This window comes from Castor canadensis, chromosome X, assembly GCF_047511655.1.
Source record: "Castor canadensis chromosome X, mCasCan1.hap1v2, whole genome shotgun sequence".
In the NCBI taxonomy this organism is placed as follows: Eukaryota; Metazoa; Chordata; class Mammalia; order Rodentia; family Castoridae; genus Castor; species Castor canadensis.
In genome coordinates, this window is record NC_133405.1 from 6,613,705 (window position 1) to 6,640,376 (window position 26,672).

At 39.6% G+C, this 26,672-nt stretch overlaps 1 protein-coding gene across 3 annotated transcripts in view; it reads right to left on the bottom strand.

Moving 5' to 3' along the window:
* Aff2 (ALF transcription elongation factor 2) overlaps positions 1-17,532 on the bottom strand; it is a 478,328-nt gene extending 460,796 nt beyond the window's left edge. For 2 of the 3 annotated variants that reach the window (XM_074064173.1, XM_074064171.1), the window contains exon 1: positions 17,216-17,532. In XM_074064173.1, coding sequence (XP_073920274.1) covers positions 17,216-17,262 — 47 coding nt within the window. In that variant the 5' untranslated portion in view covers positions 17,263-17,532. The remainder of the gene's footprint in view (positions 1-17,215) is intronic. The other variant, XM_074064172.1, reaches the window with a different exon arrangement.
* Positions 17,533-26,672: the final 9,140 nt, after the last annotated feature.

Genomic DNA, 26,672 nt, shown 5'->3' on the forward strand with positions numbered 1-26,672 from the left:
CCATCAGGCAAAACGTTATAAGCCATTTATTTATAAAATTTAGAGTGAATTTAATGTGACTTGATTGAATCATTATCTTCTGACAATGTCAAGCTTGAGATTCATAGCCAATGAATGGCCTATACTGCAGCTTTTCTCCTAAGGGATTTTAAAAGCATCATAAAAACTCAGCAGCTCAAACAACCTCAAAGGTCATTTAGTTCAACCTTTATCTAATACTGGAATCTCCTCTACAACATTCCTGATAGAGTCATCCAGTCTTTACTTAAAAAAAAGACATACATACTCCTCTAACTTAGATTCTACCAGGTAACCTCCACTCAGGTGGAAAGTGATCAAACATCTGGATCCATCCTTTCCTTTCCTCAGTCAAAGCATGGCCACAGGTAGAGTCATTGCTAAGGTAGAGAATAGACGACATTGATTATTAAGGTGTCACCTGAACATCAGTAAATGACACATGGTCATGTGCAACTTCTATTTTTTTATTGCTTTATTATTCATATGTGCATACAATGCTTGGGTCATTTCTCCCCCCTGCCCCCACCCCCTCCCTTACCACCCACTCCGTCCCCTCCCTCTCCCCCCCACCCCCTCAATACCTGGCAGAAACTATTTTGCCCTTATCTCTAATTTTGTTGAAGAGAGAGTATAAGCAATAATAGGAAGGAACAAGTGTTTTTGCTGGTTGAGATAAGGATAGCTATACAGGAAGTTGACTCACATTAATTTCCTGTGCGTGTGTGTTACCTTCTAGGTTAATTCTTTTTGATCTAACCTTTTCTCTAGTTCCTGGTCCACTTTTCCTATTGGCCTCAGGTGCAACTTCTCTTGCAGAGGAGAGACACCATGTCAATGAAGCATTGTGAATACAACAAACCAGTGCCCAACAAAATCCAATAAAATTCTCAATACAAAGGCCCTCATCTGTCATTCACACTCATAGGCAAGGTGGATCTTTGGAAGAAAATTATTTCATTTGCAAAAAGAAGCAATATTCAATACTACCTGGTTGAATTCAAGAGGGTAGGAAATGCCTTATGGACTGAAAGTTTATAGTAATCAACAATGTAGTACAACATCATCTGGACTAGGTTTGGACTTCAGATCCTTTTGTGCAACAAGTGAAAAAAATGAGTAATAGACACTGAAAAAATCATGCAAGGGAGTGTTGCATCAGTCTTGATTCCTGGCAGCTACAAAAGTAAGTCAGATGCCCTGAGCCATGCATTTCAATATATGATTGATGACTTCAGCCCCTTCAGAATAGCATCTTTGGAAATAGTTTGCTATAGCTCTGACCAACCCTCTTTCTCATGCTGATCTCATTCACATAAATCTCCAGGATGAATCAACCAGTGCTGAAGGGTAGGCTGAGAAGACTGGGCAAGTGATATCTGTTTTTGTCATATGCAATAATCTGTAACTACAAGGATCTTCAGATATGACCTTGGGAACGTTAGAGAAATACTGGACATTTACCCAACTTTTCTTTCTACTTTAATTATTTAATGATCTGACTCCAGGGGACATTTGCATGAAGGTCATCATGATATCCCCAATGTTTGGCCCATGGTAGGTATCCATAATACAATTGAACAAGCATATGAACGAATATCCATTCTCCTCTTCAGGAGGCTGAACTACACTTAGAATTTTACTTGCCACAAATTCAGAGGTTCAGCTGCCACACAGAGAACAGTGTGACTACTTGAGCCTATGGTGTTAGAGTGGTATGGTACTGAGACCCAATCTCCACCTTGCAGGATGAAGCGATGGTCACAGCCAGAGGGAGCCAGCCAAGTAGTACCTTATTCAGAGGTGGTCAACAGGGAACATCTCAAAACTTGTCTCAGAGCATCCATATCACACACAGTGTAGAACTATCAGGATTCAAATCTTGGCTACTATCTACTAGGTGATCTTAAGCAATGAATCAGCCTTTCTGGGCCTCAATTTCCACATCATAGAAAATGACACTAATAAACATATCTACTATCTGACTGGAAGGCTTCAGAATTTGTATATAGGAAGTGTTCAGATGAGTGTCTAGTATGTTGTAGTTGTTCAACTCTGGGAACCACTGTCATCTGACAAGTGCATGACAATATGGCAAGGTTGAGAGATATGTATAGTTTCCCAGGAGACATCAGGTATCATCATTAGTTATGCAATTCCTTCTGGAAAAGTTCCTGTTGGTCTATTCATACTTCAAGGCTCTCCATACTGTGGCAATTAAAGGACAGGCTCTCTGGATTGAGGTTTCCCTGAGAGAAGGCAGTTGAAGACGAGCTTCTCAAGCCAAGTTCACCTGAACCTGTCCATGTATAGGAGGTTGAGAGGCTTTTATCTAATCAGAAAATAGAGCAAGAGCCTTCAGGGCAGCATAGCAACCCCTGCCAGCATACCAACAGAAGGTCACTATGTCTTTCCATGCATGGTTCATTTTCCCCTGGGCAATGAGAACACAGTGAATACAGGAGGGGTGTCTGCCCACAGATCTGGGAAGAGGGGGCTGACACAAACCAAAGAGTTTAGAGTGTTCTCTGTTGAACCTCCAGGGCAGAATACAGCCAAAGGCTCAAAGCTCTAAGAAAGCCTCTTTTCCCACCCACAACAGAATTTGTTTCAGCACTGTCCAAATGGAAAAGAACTGATGTCTTAAGAGGCAGCTTCATTCCCTTCCTGCTTCTTGAACTGGCAGAAGCTGAATGGTTGACCACTGGTGGGGAGACTGAGGAAGGAGCTGACCTAGTTCTGATCCCCCTTAAGGACTTTTACAGGTTGGAAGTTCTATGATTCTCAACTGCTGCTGAGATATAACTTGTGGAGCCACTACTGCAGAGAACCAACAGGGATGTTCTCTTTTCATCTTTGCCATCCTGCATGGCATGAGAATTGAATCCACAACTACATTTATTTATTTATTTTTCTTCTTTCTTTTCTTTCTTGATAACTTCCCTTGCTCATGTCAGTGGATGAAAGCATTATTATTTTTCTTTTTTTTATTGTTTTATTATTCATATGTGCATACAAGGCTTGGGTCATTTCTCCCTCCTGCCCCCACCCCCTCCCTTACCACCCACTCCACATTTATTATTGTGCCCACACAACCCTGAAATTAGTTCAACTGATTTATGAAAAATGATCCATATTTCTTTTAACATTTTTACGGTTTTTTTATGATTTTTACATTTCAGTTTTTTAAGTGAGAGACAATTATTATGAAAAAGGTGGCTCACAAAGAGCCTTAATTCTCCTGTTACTACAGGATACAAAGTATCAGTACTAGAGCTAAAAAGGCTTGGTTATCCTTTGTCTATTCATGAAATTTTAGTTTTACTTTTAAACACTGGAAATATAAACAAGTGTAGCTCAATTTGCCAAAACAATACAGCTAAAATTTCCAGTGTCTTCCATTTAATTGAAAATTAGGGTCTAATAATTCAACAATTTGAATTCAAGATCCCTCCTTGCATTTTTTAAATTGATGGATCATAAATCAACATAAACCACCACAATTTTGGACCTGAAATTTGGAACATAGTGAAGCAGCTTGCAAGATAATAAAAGCTTCTGTCTCCTGAATATGTTATTTCCCCTTTTTCTCCTAGTGAGGAAACAAAGCAATTTGCTTGTTGTCCTTTCAAAATAAACTTATGAAAGGTAAAAATTGCTTGTTTTTCTTTCATTTTGTTCAATCTCAATTATTCAGTAAAAGCTGTCACATTCATGTCTACATTTTAAACATTTTCCTCATAAAATGTAGTCTTTAAGAAAAATTAGTTAAATAACTCCAAGAAAGCACTGGCAGTTTTCCCCTTTTGAAAGACTGCAGTAAGTATTCTAGATCATTAATAAAGGGTAGAAAAACATCTTTAAATTTATCAGCGGTAACGGATATGATTCAAAGATGATGAAAATGGACAATGCTGCTGATGTTATGAACTATCTTTTTCCAAATGCTGTTAGATCTACCCAAGACAACAAGTAAAACAGTAACTACTAAGTCATTTATGGGAATTTACAAGATAGCAAAAGAGGAGGGTAGGTGACCAAAATGGAAGGGTTGTGTATTTAGAAATAATAGCAAGGCTTGTCTCTAAGGGCTGTTGAAGTCCACTGAGCTCTGTGTTCACAAGGGAGGCAGTAGCAGCAGTTTATAAGATCAACATTACACAGGCCAATTCAACTTGAAGACTTCCCCACATCCAGTCTCTACTACTCAAACACACCATCATTGCTGGAAGTCTTTGTTTTCAAAACAAAGATACATCTGAACTATGTTCAGGAAACTCAGGTGCTAGAAAACATTTGAACAAATACAGATTAACAAATGCACATTTCATGATCTACCACCCACTCCTACCCCATCATCCTACAATGGAAGACTCAAATTCTTAATTAAGATTGTGGTCAATTCCAAAGATGCACAGCATGCAGGCAATGAAAGGAAGGATGAGATATAAGAAGACACATGGAAAAATAGCCCAAATTTTGGCCTTGTATCTTTTCTTTTCTTTTGGTCTCTGTGTATTCAACTTTTCATTACTGGTATTCACAGTTCTGTGATGTTCTGGTTTTTTCCATTGTTAGATAAACGTATGCCTATCAAATAATGAGAGTCACATTCACTCCAAGCACTAGGGCTATTTCTGTGATGTAGGTACAGTCATTCAGTATATCTTTCCTTTTTAATTCCTGTAAGCAAAAGTAAAATATTAGTAGTAGTAGTAGTAATAATGTTAATTAATTAAAGCTCAAAGAAAACTTATGAGCAAGCCCTTTTCCCATCTTTTGTCAGTTTTAGCTGAGTGGGACAGCTTAACTAAAATATCTCTGCAATGTTGTGACCCATGAAGTTTCTGGTTTGTGCATCATTTATGATACCCTGGGGGAGCAGGCCCTGCTTAAGAAAACTCAACTCACAGCACCCCATAAGGTTCTTATTACAAATAGGAATGTACCAGGCCAGCTGCACTGGAGGTTGTCAAGCTTTGCAAACTCTCCCCCCAAAAAACCTCTCATAAATTTTGCAGAATATATTAAATTTTTCTTGAATTTATGATTATGTTCAATTTAAAGAAACTTACCCCATACTTCATCATTGACCACAGGTTTAAGAGTTATGTGATGTCTATGAAGTTCTATGAACTTCTATGAACTTTCACATCTTAAAAATATGAGCCCACACATTTCCATCCAAGCATGAATGTAATACTCCTTCCTTTTTTAATTTTGCTATGCAAGAACAAGCAGAATTCAAAGTTTCAGTTGGGTAGACTCGTATTTACATCTTCCATTAAGAAAAAAAGCCTAATGAAGATCACAGTGATCACAGTGTAGGGGTCAGCCACATTAGGGCACTGAAATTGGCTCAGAGTTGCACACCCCTGGAACAGCCACTGTTGTGTTCACAGCACAAGAATGACACCACACCCCAGGGTCACGGACATGTCTACTGCCAATGGTGGGACTAGGCAAAGTTTGGTGGTCCCTTGCATTTTTCTTTGTTTTAGTGAATTTTCATGATTTTTGTGCTGACTTAGTAAAAGTATTTTATATTAGTATACACTCTGGTTTTAAAAACAACCAAATATCAAAAATTAAATTGTTCATCTAATTATATAATAAAGAGCAGCAATGTCTTTAAATCCTTTCATCTGCCTCACTATAGATATGGTACTTCTTAAATTACACCCAAATCAGAGTCTTCTTTATATACCCCAGAAACTTAGAGGTAAAGAAACCACTGCCTGATCTGGTGTCTTCTAATGGGATAGGATACAGGAGTCATAAAGATCCCACACCACCAAAAAGCACTTGGGATAGGAAAAACCTACAAAGACAGACGTAGCCCTTTTCTAAATCAGATTATGAGAAGCAGACAAAATCACAACTTTATTCAATATGTCATTTATCTTGGGTGACTAGTGCATTATTTGTATGAGGTTAAAATTGAGCTTTGAGAAACTCTGAAATAAATCAAATGCCTTACTTTATGTAATTTTGACAGATCCCATTAGAATTCTACTATGCATAGCTGTTGGTTAAAATCATTGACCAGTATCCTTATAAATTAATCAACTGAGGCAATGGTGGCTTGGCTGTCATCATTTGCTACTAATCTACATTTAGAATTCACTTTAACATTTCAAGCCTTTTGGAATTTATCAAATTTCTATTTTTTGTTCAAGATATATGAGTCACTGCGATTGTTTACTAAAGCCTGTGTGGTAGAAGTGTGTCATGGATGCATTTTTCAATGGCATTAGAGTGTGCATTGGCATTTCACTGCAATTTCTTGGTAATATTAATCAGAATTCAATGAAAATGGTCTTCACCATTCTTCACTCGATGTTTTTTCACTTGCAGTCTGAATATATTTGCACTGTTGAAGCATATATTGTTACAAGACTTCAAAACTAAGTGTCCCAAATGTCTAAGTGTAGCAAAAGGGATAATTAACATTTAACCAATAATTGTTTTTGAAAGGTCCATCATGGCTATTGTGTTTTCCCTGGATATTTAACTAATATTCAGGAATGCCTGATTTCTGACTGAAACCTAATTTATTAAAAACCCATTAAGTATCTGCAAGTTTGCCCTCTTAGTATGAACCTTAATGTCAGATTATTTTAACTTGATAGGTGTTATCTCCACTAAAATTTTCTAGATGTCCTTATTACTTTTTATTTGTCTTTCTTCTGGACCTGCATGTTTTCTCCTTTCATTTTGCACTGTGAAAAGAATAAAATGATGTTTAGGGTTTTTTTTTTTAGGATGACTTTTATTATTTTGAAGTTGTCCATCAAACTCTATTATCCACTAGTTTTCTGCGAAGGCAGGTTATGGCAGAAGAACAGGCTTTGGACCCAGGAAACTTGAGTTTGAATTGGTGCTCTGCAGTTTACTAATTGTGGGACTTTGGGAAAGTTAGGGGTACACCTCTCTGAGCCTCAGCTTTCTGGTCTGTAAAATGGAAGTAAAAGCACTTACTTTTTAGAGATCTAGTTCAATAAGTTGATGTCTATCAAGTATATGTTCTCTTTTATTAGCATATAATAGTTGTACAGTTGGGAATACTTTGTGACATTTACATGTGTCCTATAATGTATGTTAACTAGATGCACCCTCTCTATCATTCTCCCTCATTCCCCTCTCCCCTTCTCAGAACAATTTCAATAGATCTCATTGTTCTATTTTTAGATACATATATAAATTACATCTACCATGAGAGAGTAAATTTAACTAAGATATACTGTAAGCACTTTTGTAATGTATCCCAATACACAATAATATGATAATAAAAAAACAAATTAGATCTGTCCTCTCTGTTTACCCTCCCCCTCCAATTATCAAAACATAGTATAGAGTTCTTAAAAATCAACATATATGGAAATTTTCCTGCATATCCTTGGGATGGTATTGTATTCAGAATCTTCCAAAAGCATAAATAGAAGATGTGTTCCTTCTAAAAATATCTGTTAGGAAAACCCAAATCCTAGGTTAGCCTTCTGAGCAGGAGCAATTTTAAAAAGGCATCTGGTTCAGAGGAGACAATGCCAGAACAGTATGGAAAAATATTCAGCAAAAGTTGAAGGTACACTCTTCCCTTCTTTGTGCTAGATGAAAACTTCAATTCAGTAATGATAAATTAGGATGTCTTCATAAAAAAGCCTAAATAATTACCATTAAAATATTTTGGCAGATGCTAAATGTACGTATATCTCATGACAAGAAAATATTATACATAAAAATCTAAAATTTGACACATTTAGGGATCTTTGAGATAGATTTCCCTTGTCAACAATGCATTACTAAAAGGACACCTTGGCAAGTAAGGTACACTTAAGGAATATTTAATTTATAAAACAATTATGAGCCCAATATTTCAGTAAAATATCTGTTGAAAGCAAAACACCACACCTACTTCTGCCTACTTGTAATTATAATGATTTTAGCTCTTCTTTTAGTCTTCATTCTTACATTTTGAACTATCTCTTCAAAAATTTGATCACACAAAGTATGAAGCAGGTTATTGTATTCAACAAAATGTAACTGAACAACTACTATGTGCCAGGTACTGTTTCAAGAACTGCAGAGGCAGCAGAGAATAGAACCAAACTAAAAATTTTACCCTCATTAAACTCAGTTGTCAAGTTTGAATTAAGTGGAAGTTTATAAGCCTCCTCTTCCCAAGCACAAAATCTGCAGCATATAACAAACAGACACAGAATCATTTGTCACTTGTTAGAGCACATGCCTGGTCAGTTATGCCTCATATTTGATTATGAATTTAAACGAGATGCTAATTCACAAAACCTTAAAGATGAGTAGCTATACCTTCATCACTCAACCCAATGCAGAGCCTCATAGTAAGCAAGACTTGCCCTATTATGGCATCTATTCCAAAACATCATTATGGGTTAGCACAGTGGCTAAGGATTCACAAGGCTTAAGCACTAATTCCAACTCTGCAACATACTAAAATATTGGTACACAGCTACCAAATAAAGGAGTTAAATTATTTTTTTAGAAAAGGATTAAAGAGCAAAAGAAACAACGCATTTGGGAGTATCTCAAAAGCTATGATATGCACTCCTTTTGAAAATAGTTATTTTGCTAGTAATTGTGCCAAATTACAAACAGTTGTTTCAATTGTTTCAGGAAAACAAATTTTGATTTGGTATTTCTTTGAATACTTTTTACATAAATGTTTCCATAGCACAGACTGCCAAATTATTTGTTGAGTGTTTTGTGGTTGTCCCTTAGCAAATGGTGGTCGATGTTAATGAAAATACTCCATTCACACAGCAAGAGGACTTTGGCAGCAATTATGTGTTGAATGTGAGCTACTGACAAAACCAGGTAACTAAGGGTCCAAAGTCAATTGCTTCATGTTGAGTGTTGGATGCTCCATGTCTTCTAAATAACGCAAATTTCTGCCATTTCATTTCTCTCTGGGTTGTGCTAACAGTTTTGAAAGAGTTTCATGGGCCTAGATGAGGATTGCTTCGTCTACTCTAGCTCAGTTTCTTCCTGAATTCCAATTTCACTTAGTCTGCTTTGCATTATTTTCTCAAATCTAATTCTACATTCCAATTTCAAGTCAGTGAGGCCAAAGTCATCTTTTACATTCTCTTCATCGCCTCCTAAAATTGACTGACTAGCAAAGTGACTGGATATCCTAGGGCAAGTCATTTTTTCATTCTAGGACTCAGTCTTTTCATCTGTATGATGAGGACATGGGACCATATGATCCTAAAGAGTCCTCCAGCCTTGAAACAGTAGGTTCTAGGAATTGATTAATGTCTAAACACCAAAGCCAAGCACTTTGCCAGCAAATAAATAATAGCAAATTGATGAGACCTCTCCATGGCACTTCATCAGAGACATCCATCATGCTAAATCTAATTTAGTTACTGTGGCTGTGCAGACCTGGCATGAAAACAATCGGTCCCTCTGGAAAATTAATTTGTTAAAAAATTAGTTGACCGACATCCTGGAGAGGAAAATAAAGCATATATGGTCGCATTTTTCACTGTTCAACAGAAGGTATGTCACCATATCCATGTTGCAACGGTGGGAAGGTTAAACTGACCTTATAACACAATCCTTTGGAGTGGCTGATTTGATCAGACTGTACAAGATACCCAAAGATCAAGAAGAGATCAGACTCCTAGAAACTCCTTCCAATGATTGTTAATGCCTAGACTGCAATTCCAGCACCACTATAAGCTCAGTAGTGCTTAATCTTTTATTTGAACAAAAATGATATCCATTTCAATACTATTTCCAGGAGATGTATGGTCTATAAAATACAAAATTTTGACTCTAGGAATATAGTTTCATAAAGGTTACCAAGAGAAACCAGTATCTGTTTCTGAGGTCTGGTTTTCACTAAGTAATATAGACGTTACTGAGAATGATTATTTGGACATTTAACAAAACAAGACATTCTTCATTGGATGGAAGTAATGTGTTTTTTCTTTTCATTTTTTCTAGCAAAAGGAACACTGAAAAAATAAACAACGAGTAATTTTGACTTTGTAATGAAAACAAAGCCTGTTTCCTTAACTTATTCCCTAATGTATGACTTTTATACTTTCCTACACCAGCCCATGCTGGCAAGAATCAAATCAAAAATTACCTTAAATCACTAGCTGATTTTCTTTTTCAAATGAAGCTAAATGCACAGGAATATTTAAAAAATACTATTCTATAAACTAAGCAATCTATAATCAAAATCAGATTCTGGCTGCAGTGCTATTGTCAGCTCTGCCTAAATCATGCCATTGTATTTAAGCTCCCAGATAATTTTTCTCAGCTCAGTAAGTAGGTAGATGTTAGCAGTTAAGGTCATCGAAAAGATTTACTTTTAAATAAATTCAACAATTCAGAGCATCACCCTCTCCATGGTGTAGTGTGTCTTGCTTTGAACATGCATATAAAATTTCATTAAAGTGCAACATAAAAGTTTAACATTAGAGGAACCCAGTGCTGGACCTTTGTTTAACAGTCATGATAATTTATGGTGTGGATCTGCTACAGTTAAGTAGAAAAACAGCCTTCTCATGATGAAATACAAGTCATAAAGGTTGAAACTCAAGGAAAGCTGGAGGAATCCCAACCCTCCGATCACTCATCTCTTCTTCAGATTTTTTTTGTCACACATTCTTCTTTAACATTCTCCGTACAGATTGAGACACAATGTTAGTCCATTGACTCCTATATCCCTGTGCCTTAAAAGTTATTCCTTCATATTTTTAGCACTAAATATATTTTAGAATTCATAGAAATTCCATGTTTTAAATCACACTTCTAACTTGGGTTCTATTTCATTTTTTTCCTATTAAGTTTCTTCTGTAACCATTATTTTTTCTCCTTATTTTCTGCAAAAGAGATCAGACTGCTAAGAAACCTAGAATGAATAAAACCAAAACACTGTCACATAGGCAGAGGGCCAGTATTACTACCAGAATTTACTAAGCAACTCTCTTTGACAGACACATGCACTTGCATAGAACAGTTTCTGAGCCAAGTGTAGCTCCAACATCAATCAACAGATTCTTATTGAGTACCTGTGGTAGGACAGCACTGTGCTAGATGATGCAAGAGTTGATACATCCACTAGAATGCAATGTGGAAATGCAACAGTGGTGATGCAGTGAAAAGAGTAATAAACATTTACTGTGTAAACTTAAGCAACTCACATAACCTCTCTGAATTTCAGTTTTCTCATTTACAGATAGAGCAAATAATACCTATGTGGACATAATCTCAATTTTATTGTAAGGATCAAAGCAAACAATAGATGTAGTAAATTACAAAGCTTTGACAAGAAATGTTGTCAAAGTATCACACCCAGCTTTGAGGCTTCAAATCAACCAGACAAATACACCATGGTCTTCTTTATATTCAATATCAAGTCTTCAAAATCTGGACATTCAAATTTAAGTGGGACTATCTCAAACTTGTTTTTTTCCCTTCTTCATATGTACATATATATTTTTATTGCTACTATAATCTGAATATTTACTCTGTACTACAAGCTCTGGACTATATGCGATGACAGAGATAGATACAGAAAGACAGATAGATACACATACATATAATATACATATGTTTCTATTCAGAATTCTCATTAAAAGGGCATCCAAAAAATAAATGATAATGGTGTGAATGTGATCAAAGTACGTTATATGCATACATGAAAGTATCATAATGAAAGCCATTATTTTTATAATTAATATATGCTAATAAGAAAAAGGAAAAAATAAGTACCAAGAAACTGCATCAGTAACTAAATTGTTCTTTTTTTAAATTAAAAGTAAAAACCTGAATCCCTGGATGACTAAATACATGGCAATTCCAAGGACTTTTTTAACGTAATTACAATATATACAATCTTATCCATTTCTTTTAGTGTCAAGTAAATACTCAGGTCCAACCACTATATTAACAGTCAAAGCTTTATAGAACGGTACCTGATACAGAAATTAGGAGATGTGAGTTTCAGTCCAAGCTCTCTCACTGACAGACTGTGTGTATGTGGTGAGTCACACAACCTCTCTAGGATCCACCCAATCTGCTCATATGTAAAGTGGGAATAACACCTGCACATTGTAACTCTCAATGATAAAATGAGATGACACATGTAAGAGTATTCCACAGGCTGGAAAGGCTCAGAACCAAAATGTCCTGTTCAATGGTACAGGCTCTGGGTTCAATTCCATCTAGGCTAAAACCTGGAATGCATCACTGCATAGCAGTAATCTTTAAAAATAAAGATCATAAAAGGTCTTATCTCATAAGTTTTTGAAGGATTACATGAGGTTGAGTATTGAAAGCACATAGTCCAGAGTTTAGAGTACAGAGTAAGCACTCAAATTATAGCACTGAGGATGACGATGAGTTCTACCACAGGCAAAACACACACACATACGCACACCCCAAAACAGTTTCTCTAAGGTGTGGTCCTGAGTTCTTTAATCAGCAACATACTTCTTCCATTTACCAGTAACAAGTTTTTAAAATTTCTCTTCCTTTATCCCATAGCAACCATAAAAAGAGAGACAAAATTAAAAGTGAAAAATGTAATCACTGTATGAATTGTTTTGTCTACATGACAGGCTAATCAAGTACATGACGCTTGCCCTCTTTGTGATATGACCTACAGTATAAGCTGTTAGGGTCACAGCTTCTAGATTATTCCAGAGAGTGCCATTTTATTGGACTTTGAGAATTTTGAAATTATATTAAATATGTGCAAATTCTGCATGTAATAAATAGTCTTAGCTTAGAATTATGAGCAAGAAATAAAGGTTCAGCACATTAAAGCCATTTCCATTCAATAATAATTAGCATGTTTAAATACAATATAATTTTTATCCATCTACAAAATGCTTAAATGTTTTGAATCTCATTTATGTCTATAATGACAGATTCATTTTTGAGGTAATCATTTTTGATCTTGATTTGTATATTTTAAAGTTGTTAAATGCTTGACTGAAACATTAGCAAAACGATTCATGTATCATTAAACTGACTTCTGGCATAAGATAATTTTCTTCTATGCCCAATAGATGAGCTTTTTAAGATTTACTGAAATAGCTTTTATTCTTTGGGGAATGGATTTTGGGAAGCTGTGGAGTGGGCCTTATCTCCAGCTAATTTTACCACCTTCAATTTCTTCTCCCCGTACATTCTTCTAAGAAACTTAACCCAAAATGGTTGGCTGAGTGAAGAATATTCAAACACATTAAAGCATGCATGTTGTGCTAGGAAAAAACACAGACCAGAGAGAGTCTCCTTTTTAATGCACAACCAAGGAAAAGAGTGAAAGATAAATGGATGAAGGCAGAGAACAGAAATCCTGGGAACTTCAGGCCTTAATGAAAACAGGACCTTCCCCCTTACACACACTACAGTCCTAGTTCCCCCAAGTTGACAAAGGTTCTATTTCCTCTATTTCCCACACGTTCCCATCCATGGACAGCCCTGTTCCAGCCTTCCAGAGAACTGCAGCTAAAGAGGCCTCAGAAAACCTGTGCATGCAGAGCAGACAAGAGGGTGGAGGTAGCAGGGCGGCTAAGGTACATGGGCCATGCCCGGCTGGAGCTGGAACAGTTCACTTTTGTCTAGAGAGCAGCCCACACTTTCAGTTCCCCACAAGGTCAGGAAAACTGGGGAAAGTGAGGGCTGTTCAGGCAGGCCCTGGGGGCTGCCTTCACCCAAATAGGAGAAGCCTGGCTAGCACATGGCCCCTTCTCAGCCTTGACAGCCCCACACAGACCTTTGAACTTTCTATTTATATAATAGTTTAGTGAGTTTAAGTCTCTTCCTGTATGACTGCCCTTTTGAAAGCTTGCCTCTAATTAGGCTACCTGTGAGACATCACATAAAAACTACAAACAATTGATGCAGTCCTTCACAGTGAGAAGCAGGCCACTGTCACACTCACTCAACTACAATTTTCACTATTTTAGTTTTGATATCATGGCAGTTTTCTTTTCATTTTTTTCATTCTTAGGTATTTGTCCCTTTCTGCATTTTCTTCTTTCCTTCCTTTTTTGTATAATAATTTTAAAAAAGTATCTCACAAAGAACCTTGGTCTATCAGAAAGCAATAGCTCCTCAATACTGGGAAAGTGGGTGCTTCCATCCTGTACAATTTGTAGGCTCTGTACATTTCTTTTTCACCCTCTTAAATGGGAATTAATGACTTTGCCATTACTGGTAAACAAGTCCAAATCTACCCACATGATGTCCAGACACCTCAAGAATTCATTTACCTGATTACCAAAGGCAAGTCGATGGAATGATTTAAATAGTGAATTTGATTTTTTTCTTTACCCTTACCCTTTCCCTTTTTAAAGAGCAAGTGATGTCTTTGGTGTGCACAGACATCTGTGCCTTCCTTTCCATTCACAGAATGGCTCATATTGAATTCAAATTCAGGTGAACATTGCTCAGGCATCCAGCAGTCTTTAAAGAACTTGAGCTTTGGCCTTTTAATGGAGTCCAGAGCGACCCATTAAGATATTCTTGCATTTTGTAGAATCCAGAGATATGTTCCATTAGGCATCTGAGCACTCCCAGACACTGCGCATATACTTGTACACTGCAGCATCATTCATACCTCGTCTTTTGCATGTGCATTTGTTCAATCACATGTGTGTGTTTATAAATGGGCACTCATTTTTTACTTACTACAATCAAGCGTTTGCAAATAGCACATATTTCTTCATTATGTCTAGGTGAACGAGTTTGTTTTTAAGCTGTCCTGATCCACTTATTGTCAGAAATTAGGCTTGCAGTAGAGACTACTCCAAGCTTACAGTTCCACCAGTGATTAGGTTCAATGTAAATGAGCTCCTTTACTTTGTGGTCCCCTTTTGCCTACCTCTGTCATTCTGGGGACATGGATGGTATGTCATCACTTTAAGCTGCTACTTACTCTCAAAGAAAAGAAGCAAGCATATAATGAACATGTAACCGGTATTCTCTGGATGTCCAAAGAGAGTTTGGAAAGGTACAAATTTCCACTAAAGACAATGTCAAGCTTTTTGGTTCATCCACCATTGTCACACTTGTGTTCATTTTCTCTATGGAGGTATACAAAACATAGACGCATAAACGCTTTACAAACGTTTTGAAATACCGATGCATAAGAAAACTTGCCCCTCACAATCAAACAGTAAAAAGGAGAAATTCTCTTGGAACATGTGCTCAGAGGAAAAAGACAGGTTTATTTTATGCAGATATGTTACAATTTTATCAATTTTACATCATAACCACCAATTATGCAAGTCGGCAAGCTCTTTAACTGATGAAGCACAGTTATGGATCTGGAAGAAAAAAGCTTTTCCATTTTCCTAAAGAAAAGATAGCTTCCTCAAAGGGGGAAGGAGACACATTTTCCTGAAAAACAGAAATTAAACATACAAGAACCCATCTCCTTGAAATACCTGACTGCCTGTAAGATTAAACTGGAATTAAAATAATAAAATATACATTTTGGTAACAGAATGCCTTTCTATGTATAACACTTGAACTACACCCATGAAATCAATTATAACAACGTCTGTTAAATTAACGATGTTACCCACATCACATTTTAAACAAATTGTATGCAAATAATAACAATGTGGTTATCAGTTGTCTGCAAAATGAGCTAGTAAATCAGAGTAAAGGCTGTGAGCAAGAGCATAATATTTAATTGAGCAGTCATTTTATTGTGATTTTTTTACTTTTAAGTAACTTCAGTGTGATTTTTAAAATATAACAATGTTTTCTGCAGAAGTGATAAAAACCCACACGGTTTCAAAAATGTCTTACAGATTAATACTGATACAGCCTAATTTGTGCTTCAAAGATTTATCTGGAATTGTTGTAAAATAAGATATAAAGTTTGATTACCTGGGGTTTGCAACTAGAGGAGTAATGATTGACATAATGAGCTATTGGCAAGCCTATGGCCCTTTTTGAAAGAAGGAAATTGCCTAAAATATCACATCAACGAGGGAAATCTTTGTAAAAAGACACAGCATTCCTAGCCAACGGCCACTAGTAGGTGAACATTGCAAAAGATTTCAAACTGTTGGTGGGCACTACAGATTATTCTAACTACATTTTAAAAGGGCAATATCCAAGAGTACAATTCTAAGTCGCTGCGCGGTACCCTCCCTTCGCATCTAATGCCTTGGGCTGTAGGGGAAAACTGACAAGTTAATATATTATGACAAATAAAAGGTGATAACGTTTGTAGTAGAAGGTGAAGTTTTTAAAAACTTAATAGATATGTGTATCAGTTTTTATGTACGCACGCCGGCACATCACTAGCAGTTAACAACTTTCTGGCCCCCTAGTCACCTCTGAATCATCTTTCAAAATCGCTCAGAGACAAGTTAAGGTATTTTTTTAAAGAGTGGAATAAACGTTTGAATCAGAGTTGTGTGCCCATTACATAAACCTATGGCGGCTTCCCCCTGAGAGGCCAACGTTGGTCCAGCCCATAATTAAATGTGCATTGACTTCGGCGCAGCCAACTTTGAGGGCCAACTTCAAAAACCCTGTCTGGAAAGCCAAGTGCTCAAGCTGGTCGCGACCCAGTCCCTCCTGCAGTTGTGCCTGAAGACTCTGCGCAGGAGTGCGGGGCCCTTGGGCTAAGCGGGCATTGGGGAAGGTGTGAGCTCTGCGCCTTGCCCGCGGGGATGGAGGTGGCAGAAGCGGGGGCTATGGCCACCAAACAAGCAGAGGTTGGCCAGAGGCACCTGGCCATCGCCTTTCCTCAGCCGCGGGCCCTGGGCGCTGGATACCTGGAAAGTTGAGGTATTTCAGCCTCGCAGCAACCAAGGCTCAAGGAGCGGTCCCCGTGAGCCGCCGCCAAGAAAAGCTTGGCGGAGGTCGTGCGGATCAGCTGTCCCTGAAAGGGTGCGCTGAATCCTATGTGGGCCAAATGCAACTCTTTGGACTTGGAATGCAAAGAGAAGCTTTTACTCGCATCCCTCCCTCCTCCCTCACTTCCCCCCATCCCGGCAGGCACCCCACCAAGGAGTCACCAAGGCAGGGGCCAGAGGTGGCTGAGAGCAAGTCGGAGGGCGTCCGGGATGCCCCCCACGACAGCTCTGGCTCTTCTTAACAAAGGCGAAAAGCCCAGACCCCGCCGAGGACCCGCTTATCAAAGGACAAGGCAAAATTCAACACCTACCACTGCTGCTCCAAGTCCCAGTCCCTGAAAAAGTCGAATAGATCCATAGTGGCCGAGAAGCGGCTGCGGGCAGGCGTCCTGCTCGCTGCGGGTCGGCACGGCTCTTGGCGCGGCTGGCTCACTGCTCTCGGCAGCGCGGCTCTCCCGCCCTCCCGCCTGGCTAAAAGTGCCCGGGCCGCATTTGTGGCGGCGACGGACGCCGGAGGTGCCTGGTCCTGCGCTCCGGCGCGGCGGCGGCGATGGCACGGGGCGGCCAAGCGCCTGGCCGCCCGCTGGGGTCCACTCGGTCCGCGGCCGCCCGTGTACCCAATGCCCCGAGGCTGCGGCGGCGGCAGCTACGGGCTTGGGCCGACGGGGCCGCCCGCCTGGCAGGCTGCGAGCGGGTGGCTGCAGCGGAGGCGGGGGCGGTTGAGGAAGCGGCAGCGGCGCGGTGCGGCGCGGCAGCCGGGGCGACAGCGGCGGCGGCGGCGGCGGCGGCGGCGGCGGCGGCTGCACAGGCGGCGGCGGCCGCGGCAGCATCACACACTTACACACTCACAGGGGGCGGAGCCTGGACAGCTCGAAGCCGCGACATGGAGCAGGCAAGTTATCATCCCTGGATCTGGCAAGGATTCGCCCCGCCCGTCTGCGTCTCCCAGGACCCCCCACCCTGTCAAAAACAGCTGACCAGAGCGGTGGCCTAAGAGGAGGACTCAGATCCGGGCCAGGACCCAGAGGCTGTTGCAGGGATGCTGGAGGACTGAAGGGGCCAGGAGACAGACTAGGGGAATGGGTCCTCCTCTCTTAATCTCCGCCACTGAGAGTTAATATTTGCGACCAGAAAAGAGAACACGAACTGCCACAGGGTTGGGATAGACCCAACCTGTGTGCAGCAGGCGCACAGTCCCTGACCTGAGACATTCTTCAAGCCCAAGCATCCTAGCAAACTTTTGCTTCTTGACCATCCTTCTGGTTCGCATAGTAGACTAAGTGTGTTCATGGAGGACAAGGCGGTCACCTTCGCAGTTCCTCCGCATCCCAGCCCCAGGGCATGCCGTAGTGCCCTTCTGGGTTGAGAAGCCGGGGGGGGGGGGGGGGGGGGAGGGCGGGGGGCACACTTAGTAGGTCAGAAAGCTCTGGGCCCTGGAGTGAGTAAGCTGCCAGGGTAGGCACAAATGAAAACCTTTGAGTGGTCCTTGGGTTTGGGGTTAGGTCATGAGAAATTGGATTGCCCTTTAACTTCCTTGAACAGCCACCTTATCTTGGGCAAAAGCCTTCCATTCTTTCCTCCCCTGGGAAATGGGAAAATCTCTGGGTGTTTGCCCACTATCCCTTCTACCTTGAGAATCTGTCTTATCACATGAAGGGCTTAATGGAGCCCCTCTGCCTTTCAGCTTCCACTTCTAGTCCAAGAAAAAATGAATAGGTTACCTAATTCCCTCAATAAAGAAGTTTCCTGGCCTCCTTAGGAGAGAGGGGTGCAGGAAGTGGGTGGGGCCATTCCTGGCATTTCAGGACCTTGAGCATGGCTGGAATCCAAGCTATCTGGTTTGCCTTCCTCCTGTCCATATAGACAGGGAATGGTATGAGCACATTGTCAAAATCCTAGGTCTAGAAACCTTAAGAAAAGCAACAGATTGAACATTGACAGAACAGGATGGTGCTGGTGGCTATCTGTGAAAGCAAGTCACCTCTCTGGGCCTCAGTTTCCCTCTCTGTAAAACTAGAGATTTAACCCAGTGGCCATGTGACTCATCCTGCTCTGGTTTTCTCCTTTCCCACTTGAATAAGCTTCTTTCATATACTTTTTGTTCAAAAATTAACTGAAGCCCCTACTGGGTAATTTGCTTAAGATCTGACAGTTCCCCTACAGAGGGAACCTAGATTGCACCTAAAACCTGGGAAACCATTTTCTACTGACCAGTAGAAAATACTACAACTCCAACCTTGAATGACTTGAGGAGCTGAGCCACAAGGGGTCCAGAGTTTAGTCTCTTTCACATTCTTGTAAGGGAGAAGCACCAAGTTAACTTACAGAAACAATGCTCAGGTATTTTGCATGGAACTAAGTCCTCAACAGATACTATTTAATTGACAGAAAATCAACCAGTGGGCAACCAAGGGGAGATCACATCTCAAATTGGTTTGTCAATCTGGCTACATGTTAACTCCTCTGAGCAAAGACTCTGTTGCAACAGCCACTGGCAAAAAACGGTGCTGGGGGTTTGCAAATTATCTCTGTGCCTTGTTTATCTTCAGTCCGAGACTATGAGCTCTTAAGGTGACAGGGAATGCCTCACTTTGATCTGTGGCCCTCAACCTTTGTGCCCTCAGCAAATAATGCTCAGATTGGATTTGATCGCTAATAATGATTGCTACCACAGTTAGTGCCTGATCTGCTTGAAGCTCCTTACAGAAAAACAGAACATCTACAATTAACATGAGAATGGTGTTTATGGTCACTTTATATCTGCTTTAATTTTCTCACTGGTGCATATTGATTGAAGAAAATAATTTGATGCTAGATAAATAAATTTTCAACAGAACTAAAGCTGCTCCTTTAAGAGCTCCAGACCCCCTATCACCCCAGTGGTGCACTTTCTTCCCAATCAGCAGGAAGACCAAGCAGAAGCAGAAGGAGCCAGCAAGAGGCAGCACTCTGAACAGAAGTGCCTGCGGGAAGGAGAGAAGAGACAAGTGGTGCAGGCTGCTGCTTCAAAGAGGGACAGGGGCTTTCTCTTTCTGAGATCAAAACTAAGCAGGAAAGCTGTGTTGTGTGGAAGGAGAGAGCCCTCCCAGCCACCCTTCTCCAACAGGAAAAAGGCTAAGAGAGACAACATGGAAAAGGCCAAGCTGACCCACTGATACCAGCCAGCCTGGGCCAGTACATAGTCAGTATCTGAGCATCACTGCTGAGTAGAATAGAAGTTCTGTCTTTCTTGATCCAAGGTGAGCTTCGTCCCTTCCTCCTCCTCCTGCCCACCCCTGTCTCTGATGGCAGCAAGAGATCAGAATGTGACTCTCAGATATGTAGGCAGGCATGCATTCAAACCATGCTTCCTCCAAGAACTGGCCAGGAGGAAGGGAGTGCAGGTTTCAGAGAGACAGTAGCCAAGAAGTGAAAAGATTGTCAGGAGTCAGGGCCCACAAATGCAAGCTGGGCCTTCTAGTCTCCAAGAGGTGCAGTTTCTTCCCTCACATTCCACTCCTTGGGTTTTATTGACTAAGGTGAAAGACTCTTGGGCCAGCTGTTGCTCTGTCTTTGGTCAGAAAAGCCCTATTCTGATCTAGCAGGACCTACCTCAGGCAGCAGCCTCCAACTCGCAATTCAACCGCATTTTTGGATATCTGGAAGCTGCAGACACCTTCTCTCCATGTGAACCTCCTCTCTGTGTTGGCTTCTCCCATTCTGACTACCCAGCCAATCTCCCCCATTTGCAAAACATTTACCCAAAGTAACCTGCTAGGAGGACCATTTGGTCATCTTTTCAGATAGAACAGGATCAAAATTCAGTTAATATGACTCAATCCATTTGGGAGAAAACAGAAATTATTTTTAAGAGGCTTGCTTTTATGGAAATGCTGATTCTAAGATTTTCTGAAGTGAGATTTTTGGATTAAATTACTTTTAAAGGAGGTTAATTTGTAGTCTCCAGGTACTAATCTTCGTTTTAAAGAGCCTGAAATCCTCCATTCCTACAGTTATACTAAAAGCACTGTCATGCAGGTTCTGGTAGATAGTGTCTGAAAGTTAAAATTAATTTAAGAAAGTTTCACCATGCATGTCAGTCTCAGGAAATGAACAAATTGACTGTGTGTGATACATATGTTATCCTGTCTCTCTTCAGATTTCTACCTAAAATATTAAGCATTTGTTTCTGACCTGGGATGCAGTCGAGCTAACTTATTTCCTAAGAGGAAATTACAGCTAATGTGAGGAAGAATATGAAGATTACATAGACTTCATTGGGAACTCTAACTTCTTTTACAGCTCCTTCTCTGACAAAGCAGGCTGGTGCTGCCTTGAGTTTGGAATGGGCCAACATGACTGACTCTGGGCAAATTTCTGCAACATGGGTTATACCATCCAGAACCATCTTTGTTAAAAGGGCACATCCATCTTTTATAACCTCAGGATATATGTACTTATTTGTTTGGTATCAGTCCTCCAGAGATTGTAAGCCTCTTGAGGGCAGGGCTGAAATCTGTGCCATAAAACTCAGCACAGTTTCTGAGTTTCAATCAGACACAGGGTCTATTCAACCAGTCTGTGTAAGCTGCAATCCCAGGAGTCAATTTCAAATCAGCTGAAAACAATTCTCTAAACTTAAGATGTACCTTGTGAATAGACCATATGTTTTTTTTCACATTTCCTGGTTCTACCACTTTGTATTTTTTATGTCAACCATGTATCATAATTAAAAGTCTTTGTTCTTGAATTTTCTAGTTATCATAGACAATGACCCTATTTTAGAGCTCTTCCAAAGTCCTTGGCTCCAGGTTCTTACTGGGTATCAAATACCATATAATCTTAAATCAACCATGCTTAATTAGGGTTTGTGGTACTTGAAAGGTGATGCTATTCTGATTTTATATAGCAGGTTGCTGTAATGCCTCATACACATTTGACATGACATTAAAAACGGATAAAGTTAATTGAGACTTTATTACAGAACAGGCACTGTGCTAAGCATTGTGTATACATTTCTTCATTTATTCCTCACCTTGATTCTCTGATGTAGGTGTTAATATTAAACTTCTTTTACAAGGCTTTCAGAGACTGAATACAGAGCTCACAAGTGCCATGGCCAGATATGTACCCAAGTTTGTTTGCTCCTAAAGCCCATGTACTAATTCCTGCTGACCAAACACTATCATTCTGTGTGAATCAAATATTTCTCTTACTGAAGCCCTGGAAGATAAGCAAAGAATTTTCCTTTCAGCAATTGAGACGACTCAGGTTAAGTGCCTACATTATTGTTTATAGTCCCAAGGATACCTGGATGCATTACAATAACCTGGGAATTTGTAGTGGCATCAGTTAACAGTTAGATTAAAAAAAATTCATGGTGCAATTTCCCTGATCTCAACTGTGGCTGAATTGGGGGACACAGTTGCCTGAGCCATTCCCTTGCATTAAAGAAAGGCGTCTGCTAAGCAACAGGAAGCAAGAGTATGGTGGAGCAATACTTGCTTCATCATTAAATGAGATTGCAATGGGTCATTTATCTGGAGATTAGAAATGTAGGCCTAGAAAACACTAGATTTGAATTTCTATTGGCGAGCATCTGGTAGTGGTCTATAAGACATTCATGGGAAATTATCTTCTGCATAAGACTGTGATGCTGCACAACTAAAAACCCATGGTTCTCTCTCTTAGGAATCCATTTCCTTATCTATATATTAAGGGGACTGGGAATGCTCTAGATTTGACATTCTATGGCTTCTTGATTTGAAGTCCCTATGAAAGGACAATCTCCAGTCCATGGTCTAATGCAGAGTGTTCATTTATAATGATTAGGCAGGTAAAGTGAAGAGTCAAACTGAATTGTCCAAATCAATCATCTTCATTCCTGACCTGGTGAGTGAGGAATCTTCCTGGAGCTCCAATTGCCAACCCTGGGCTCCTTTGCTCAACCCATTCAGTAGTGTGACTGCCAGGAGTCCCTTCCCTGAGCACACTCTTCAGGGTTGATTCCAGAGGGAAGTTAAGCAGTTTTCCAATGGCTAGAGAGGAAATGTAATGAATATGAAAGTGCTTTGTAAACAGTAAAAAGTTCCAGATCAATACGTGCTCTCATCATCCCTAGAGCTGCACCTCAGAGTCTTCTCCATCAGGTGAGATCAACAGTGCTCACTGCACTAGCTGTGTTTGCAGGGTTTTCCTAGGAATATCTGTTTGTTTGCCAATGGGCATCCTGGGCATGAATTCTAGTGTCTCGTCAATAAAATGCCAGTTTTAATATTTTTAAAGAAATATATATGAAAAAGTATAAACTGTGTAATTAACAATCATTTTTGGAGGGGATCCTGGTCATTGATTTTCATATTGAGATATTGAAAGGATTTTTATTATTATATTTTTGGCAGTACTAAGGCTTGAATTTAGAACTTTACACTTGCTATGTAGGTACTCTACCACTCGAGCCACATCCACAGCCCATTTTGTTTTGGTTATTTTAATATCTTGTCTCCAATTTATGTCTAGGCCAGATGGGCTAGGCATTAATGCTATTTATGCTTCCTGCATAGCTGTATGAGAGGCATGTGACACCATGCCCAGCTTTTAACTTTATTGAAGTGGTTGCAGGTTCGAGGGTAGGAGACTACAGGAGGCCCTTGGGGAATCTCCCTCAACCATGTAACTGCTGCACTCCAAGCTGACTCTGCATCACTGAGGTGGGGGTCTTGAGAACTTTTTGACTGGGCTGGTCTTAAAGTGCAATCCTCCTAATCTCTGCATTCTGAGTAGCTAGAAATACAAGTGTGAGTTATCTGGACCATCTTGAAAAGGCTTTAAGTTAGTGTTTTTGTTTAAAGCATCTTAGCTTTTAGCATCATTGGAAATCTTTCTTTGTCTGATAAGTTATTAACAAAGGAAAGCTTGGCCAGTATCCTTAATAGAAATGAAATAACAGCCTAAAGTAAACTTTTAGCTGCTTCTGACTTTTTTTGAGGAAGTAAAATTCATTAAACTAGTCAAGTTTTAAATCATTCTTGAAATCTTTGATGCTGGGGATGGAGCAATCATCAGTGGGACAATGAGTCTGTGTAGTTCCATGGGTAAAGGGAGAGCAGAGGCCTGAGCCTCAAGAAATTTTGCCTAATCAGCTGACATTCTGGGCATTGCTTCTGTGAAGAGACCTTACTGCCCTGCCACTTGGTGGTTGATCCTTCCTCATTTCACAGCAATTGAACCAGATCTGAGTGTTGCAGAGCCAGCCTAGAGTGCATGGGATCCACCACCAATAGTACTAAGACTTACTATGAGTGTGCCTGCAGGTGTCTGCCTATTTACACCTGGTGTTTTGCTTCACATGCTACAGGTGTCCAATTTAAAGGTGTGCCTCAGTCCAAAGTTTTTTCATAATCCCCTAAGAGACTATGGCCTAGAAGAGGGACATGATCTTCCCCAAGTTGTACTTAAAGGTGCCATACTCAAGTCTCACACAGTAGCATTTCCTGATGTCACTTGCTCATCATTTGTATTTTAGTTATTAGATTATAATATTTTATTCCTTAAATTCAAACTTATCAATACAATAATGTCTCTAAGATAGCTTTTTTCCTTCAATCATTTAGTTTCATATATCATTGAATGTCAGCACTGCCAGGAACCTTATTGCTTATCTATAGACCAGTGGAGGCCCAGATTATTCACCAAAACCATACAGCAAGTTATACCAGAGTCTGAGCCATTACCAGGTATTCTTAGTCTTTCTTGCATGCTCAAATCATGCAGCCTATAAATTGTAAGCCATAGTATCTTCTACCATTCTATTTGTTAAAATATTTGTTACTTGAACTCTTAATTAATACAAGCCTTATACTTTGGAGAAGAATGCACATTTCCATCCAACGGTCTGTGAGAGAAGTTATGTTCTTTTTTTTTTTGAGGATTGAAAGTCTCTCTAATCAATAGTCATCAACCACTGTTAATTAAACACCCAAAGGTCCCAGGTTAAGTTAATAGTTTGCCCAATGTCACTCCTTGAAAGCAGAAAATGGTAAGCTCTATCTAGAAAACACATGCAGTTTACCTTATTTAAAACGAGAATTCTCAGAATAAATTATACTGGTTCTATTGAGCATAAGGTGATAAAGAATAAAACCCAAAACAAAGCCACAACCTCTTTAGAGGGAAATGTTCTGTCTACACTTTAATTTTCCACTCATTAATAATGTGTGTTTTCAGGGCTGGTGGAGTGGCTCAAGTGGTAGAGTGTCTGCTTATCAAGGGTGAAGTCCCAAGTTCAATCCCCAACACTGCAAAAAAAAGTATGTTTTTTCCAATATAGAATTGTTTCTGAAGTTAATGTAAAGTCCCATATACAACCTTCTTTCAACCTTGCCACCACCCGCCATTCTTCCTTCATTTTCTACCAGGAATGAATCCTATCCCCGTTCTGATCTGCTGGATTGTGCTGAGACAAATGTTTCACCTAGACCAAGTGGCAACCATATTCTATCCCTGAAGCAGGCCACACTTATGCTTATTTTGCTCATCGACCTCAAATGTATCAGAAGCAAATGTGTGTATGAAGAAAACCTTTTGATCTCATATTCAAGAGCTAGTGAAAAATGGAAAAGATACCTGACATTTTCCATCCATTTTCACATGTCCTACTTTTAGTTACAGTTATTTGCTTTTCATGAAAAGCACATTTTAATGAACAGTTATTTCAGTCCATTAGCATCTATTGAAAGGCCTCCGAGTATTCAGTTGGAAGCCCTGCAGAGCACTCACCAAATGTAGTTTCAGAAGTTCACTGATAAAAAAGATGATAGAAACTTTCTGCTGGAATTGTGCTTATAATTAACACATTTTAAAGGTTGAATAGGCATCCAGACCATTTATAAGAATAAGAAGTTCACAATCTCCATGAGAGTTGTGGAAAGACCATAACATAAGTAACCACCTTCTTACTTTGACCCCATTAATCAAGGGCCTGGTGCTCCTCTTGGACTAACAACAGAATTCCAATCAGCAAACAACCAATGTGATTAAGAGAACACAGGATATTGTGATAAATTTTATATAAATTGAGACTTTATATACAAATGTGGATAATATATAAAACTTTTCAGATAGTTTCTATTTTTAAGTTCTCAGGTCCAAAGAGTATGCCTACTGGCAAAAATGTAGACAGCATATCCTGGCATTTTTAACTATACAAACATGTCTTATGTAAACATTGACATATCGACATGCAAATATTAATACCAATAGTCATTGGCACATGTAATTCTGGAAATTGGTGAAAAGTTCACCAATGAAAAACATATTCTTATCATAGAATATTAGGGCTCAAAATAACCTTAAAGATTAGGGTGTTTTGCAGCTGAGAACAAGGATCACAAAAGATAAAATGAGCATAACAAAGTTTAAAAGTTTTATAAGGAGCAGAGTCAAAATTCTAACCCTTGTTTCCTTCTACTTGCCCAGGGACCCTCATTCCTCTCTTTCCCACTGCCTCTCTGGAAAATGCACCAGTGCAGACTGACACAACTTTTAAAGCTTACAGAAACTAACTAGGCAGTCTTCCAAACAAAATATCCAAAATGAGTGTGTCAGTCAACAGTCACATGGCAAAATATTATTCAGCTATTACAGCTATGTTGCCAAATGGTTTGCCATAGTCTGAAAAATGTTTTGTTATGAAGAGTAAATGAGGGCCGTTGGAAGGTTCAAGTGGTAAAGTGCTTGCCTAACAAGCATGAAGCCCCAAGTTCAAATCCCAGTACTGCAAAAAAAAAA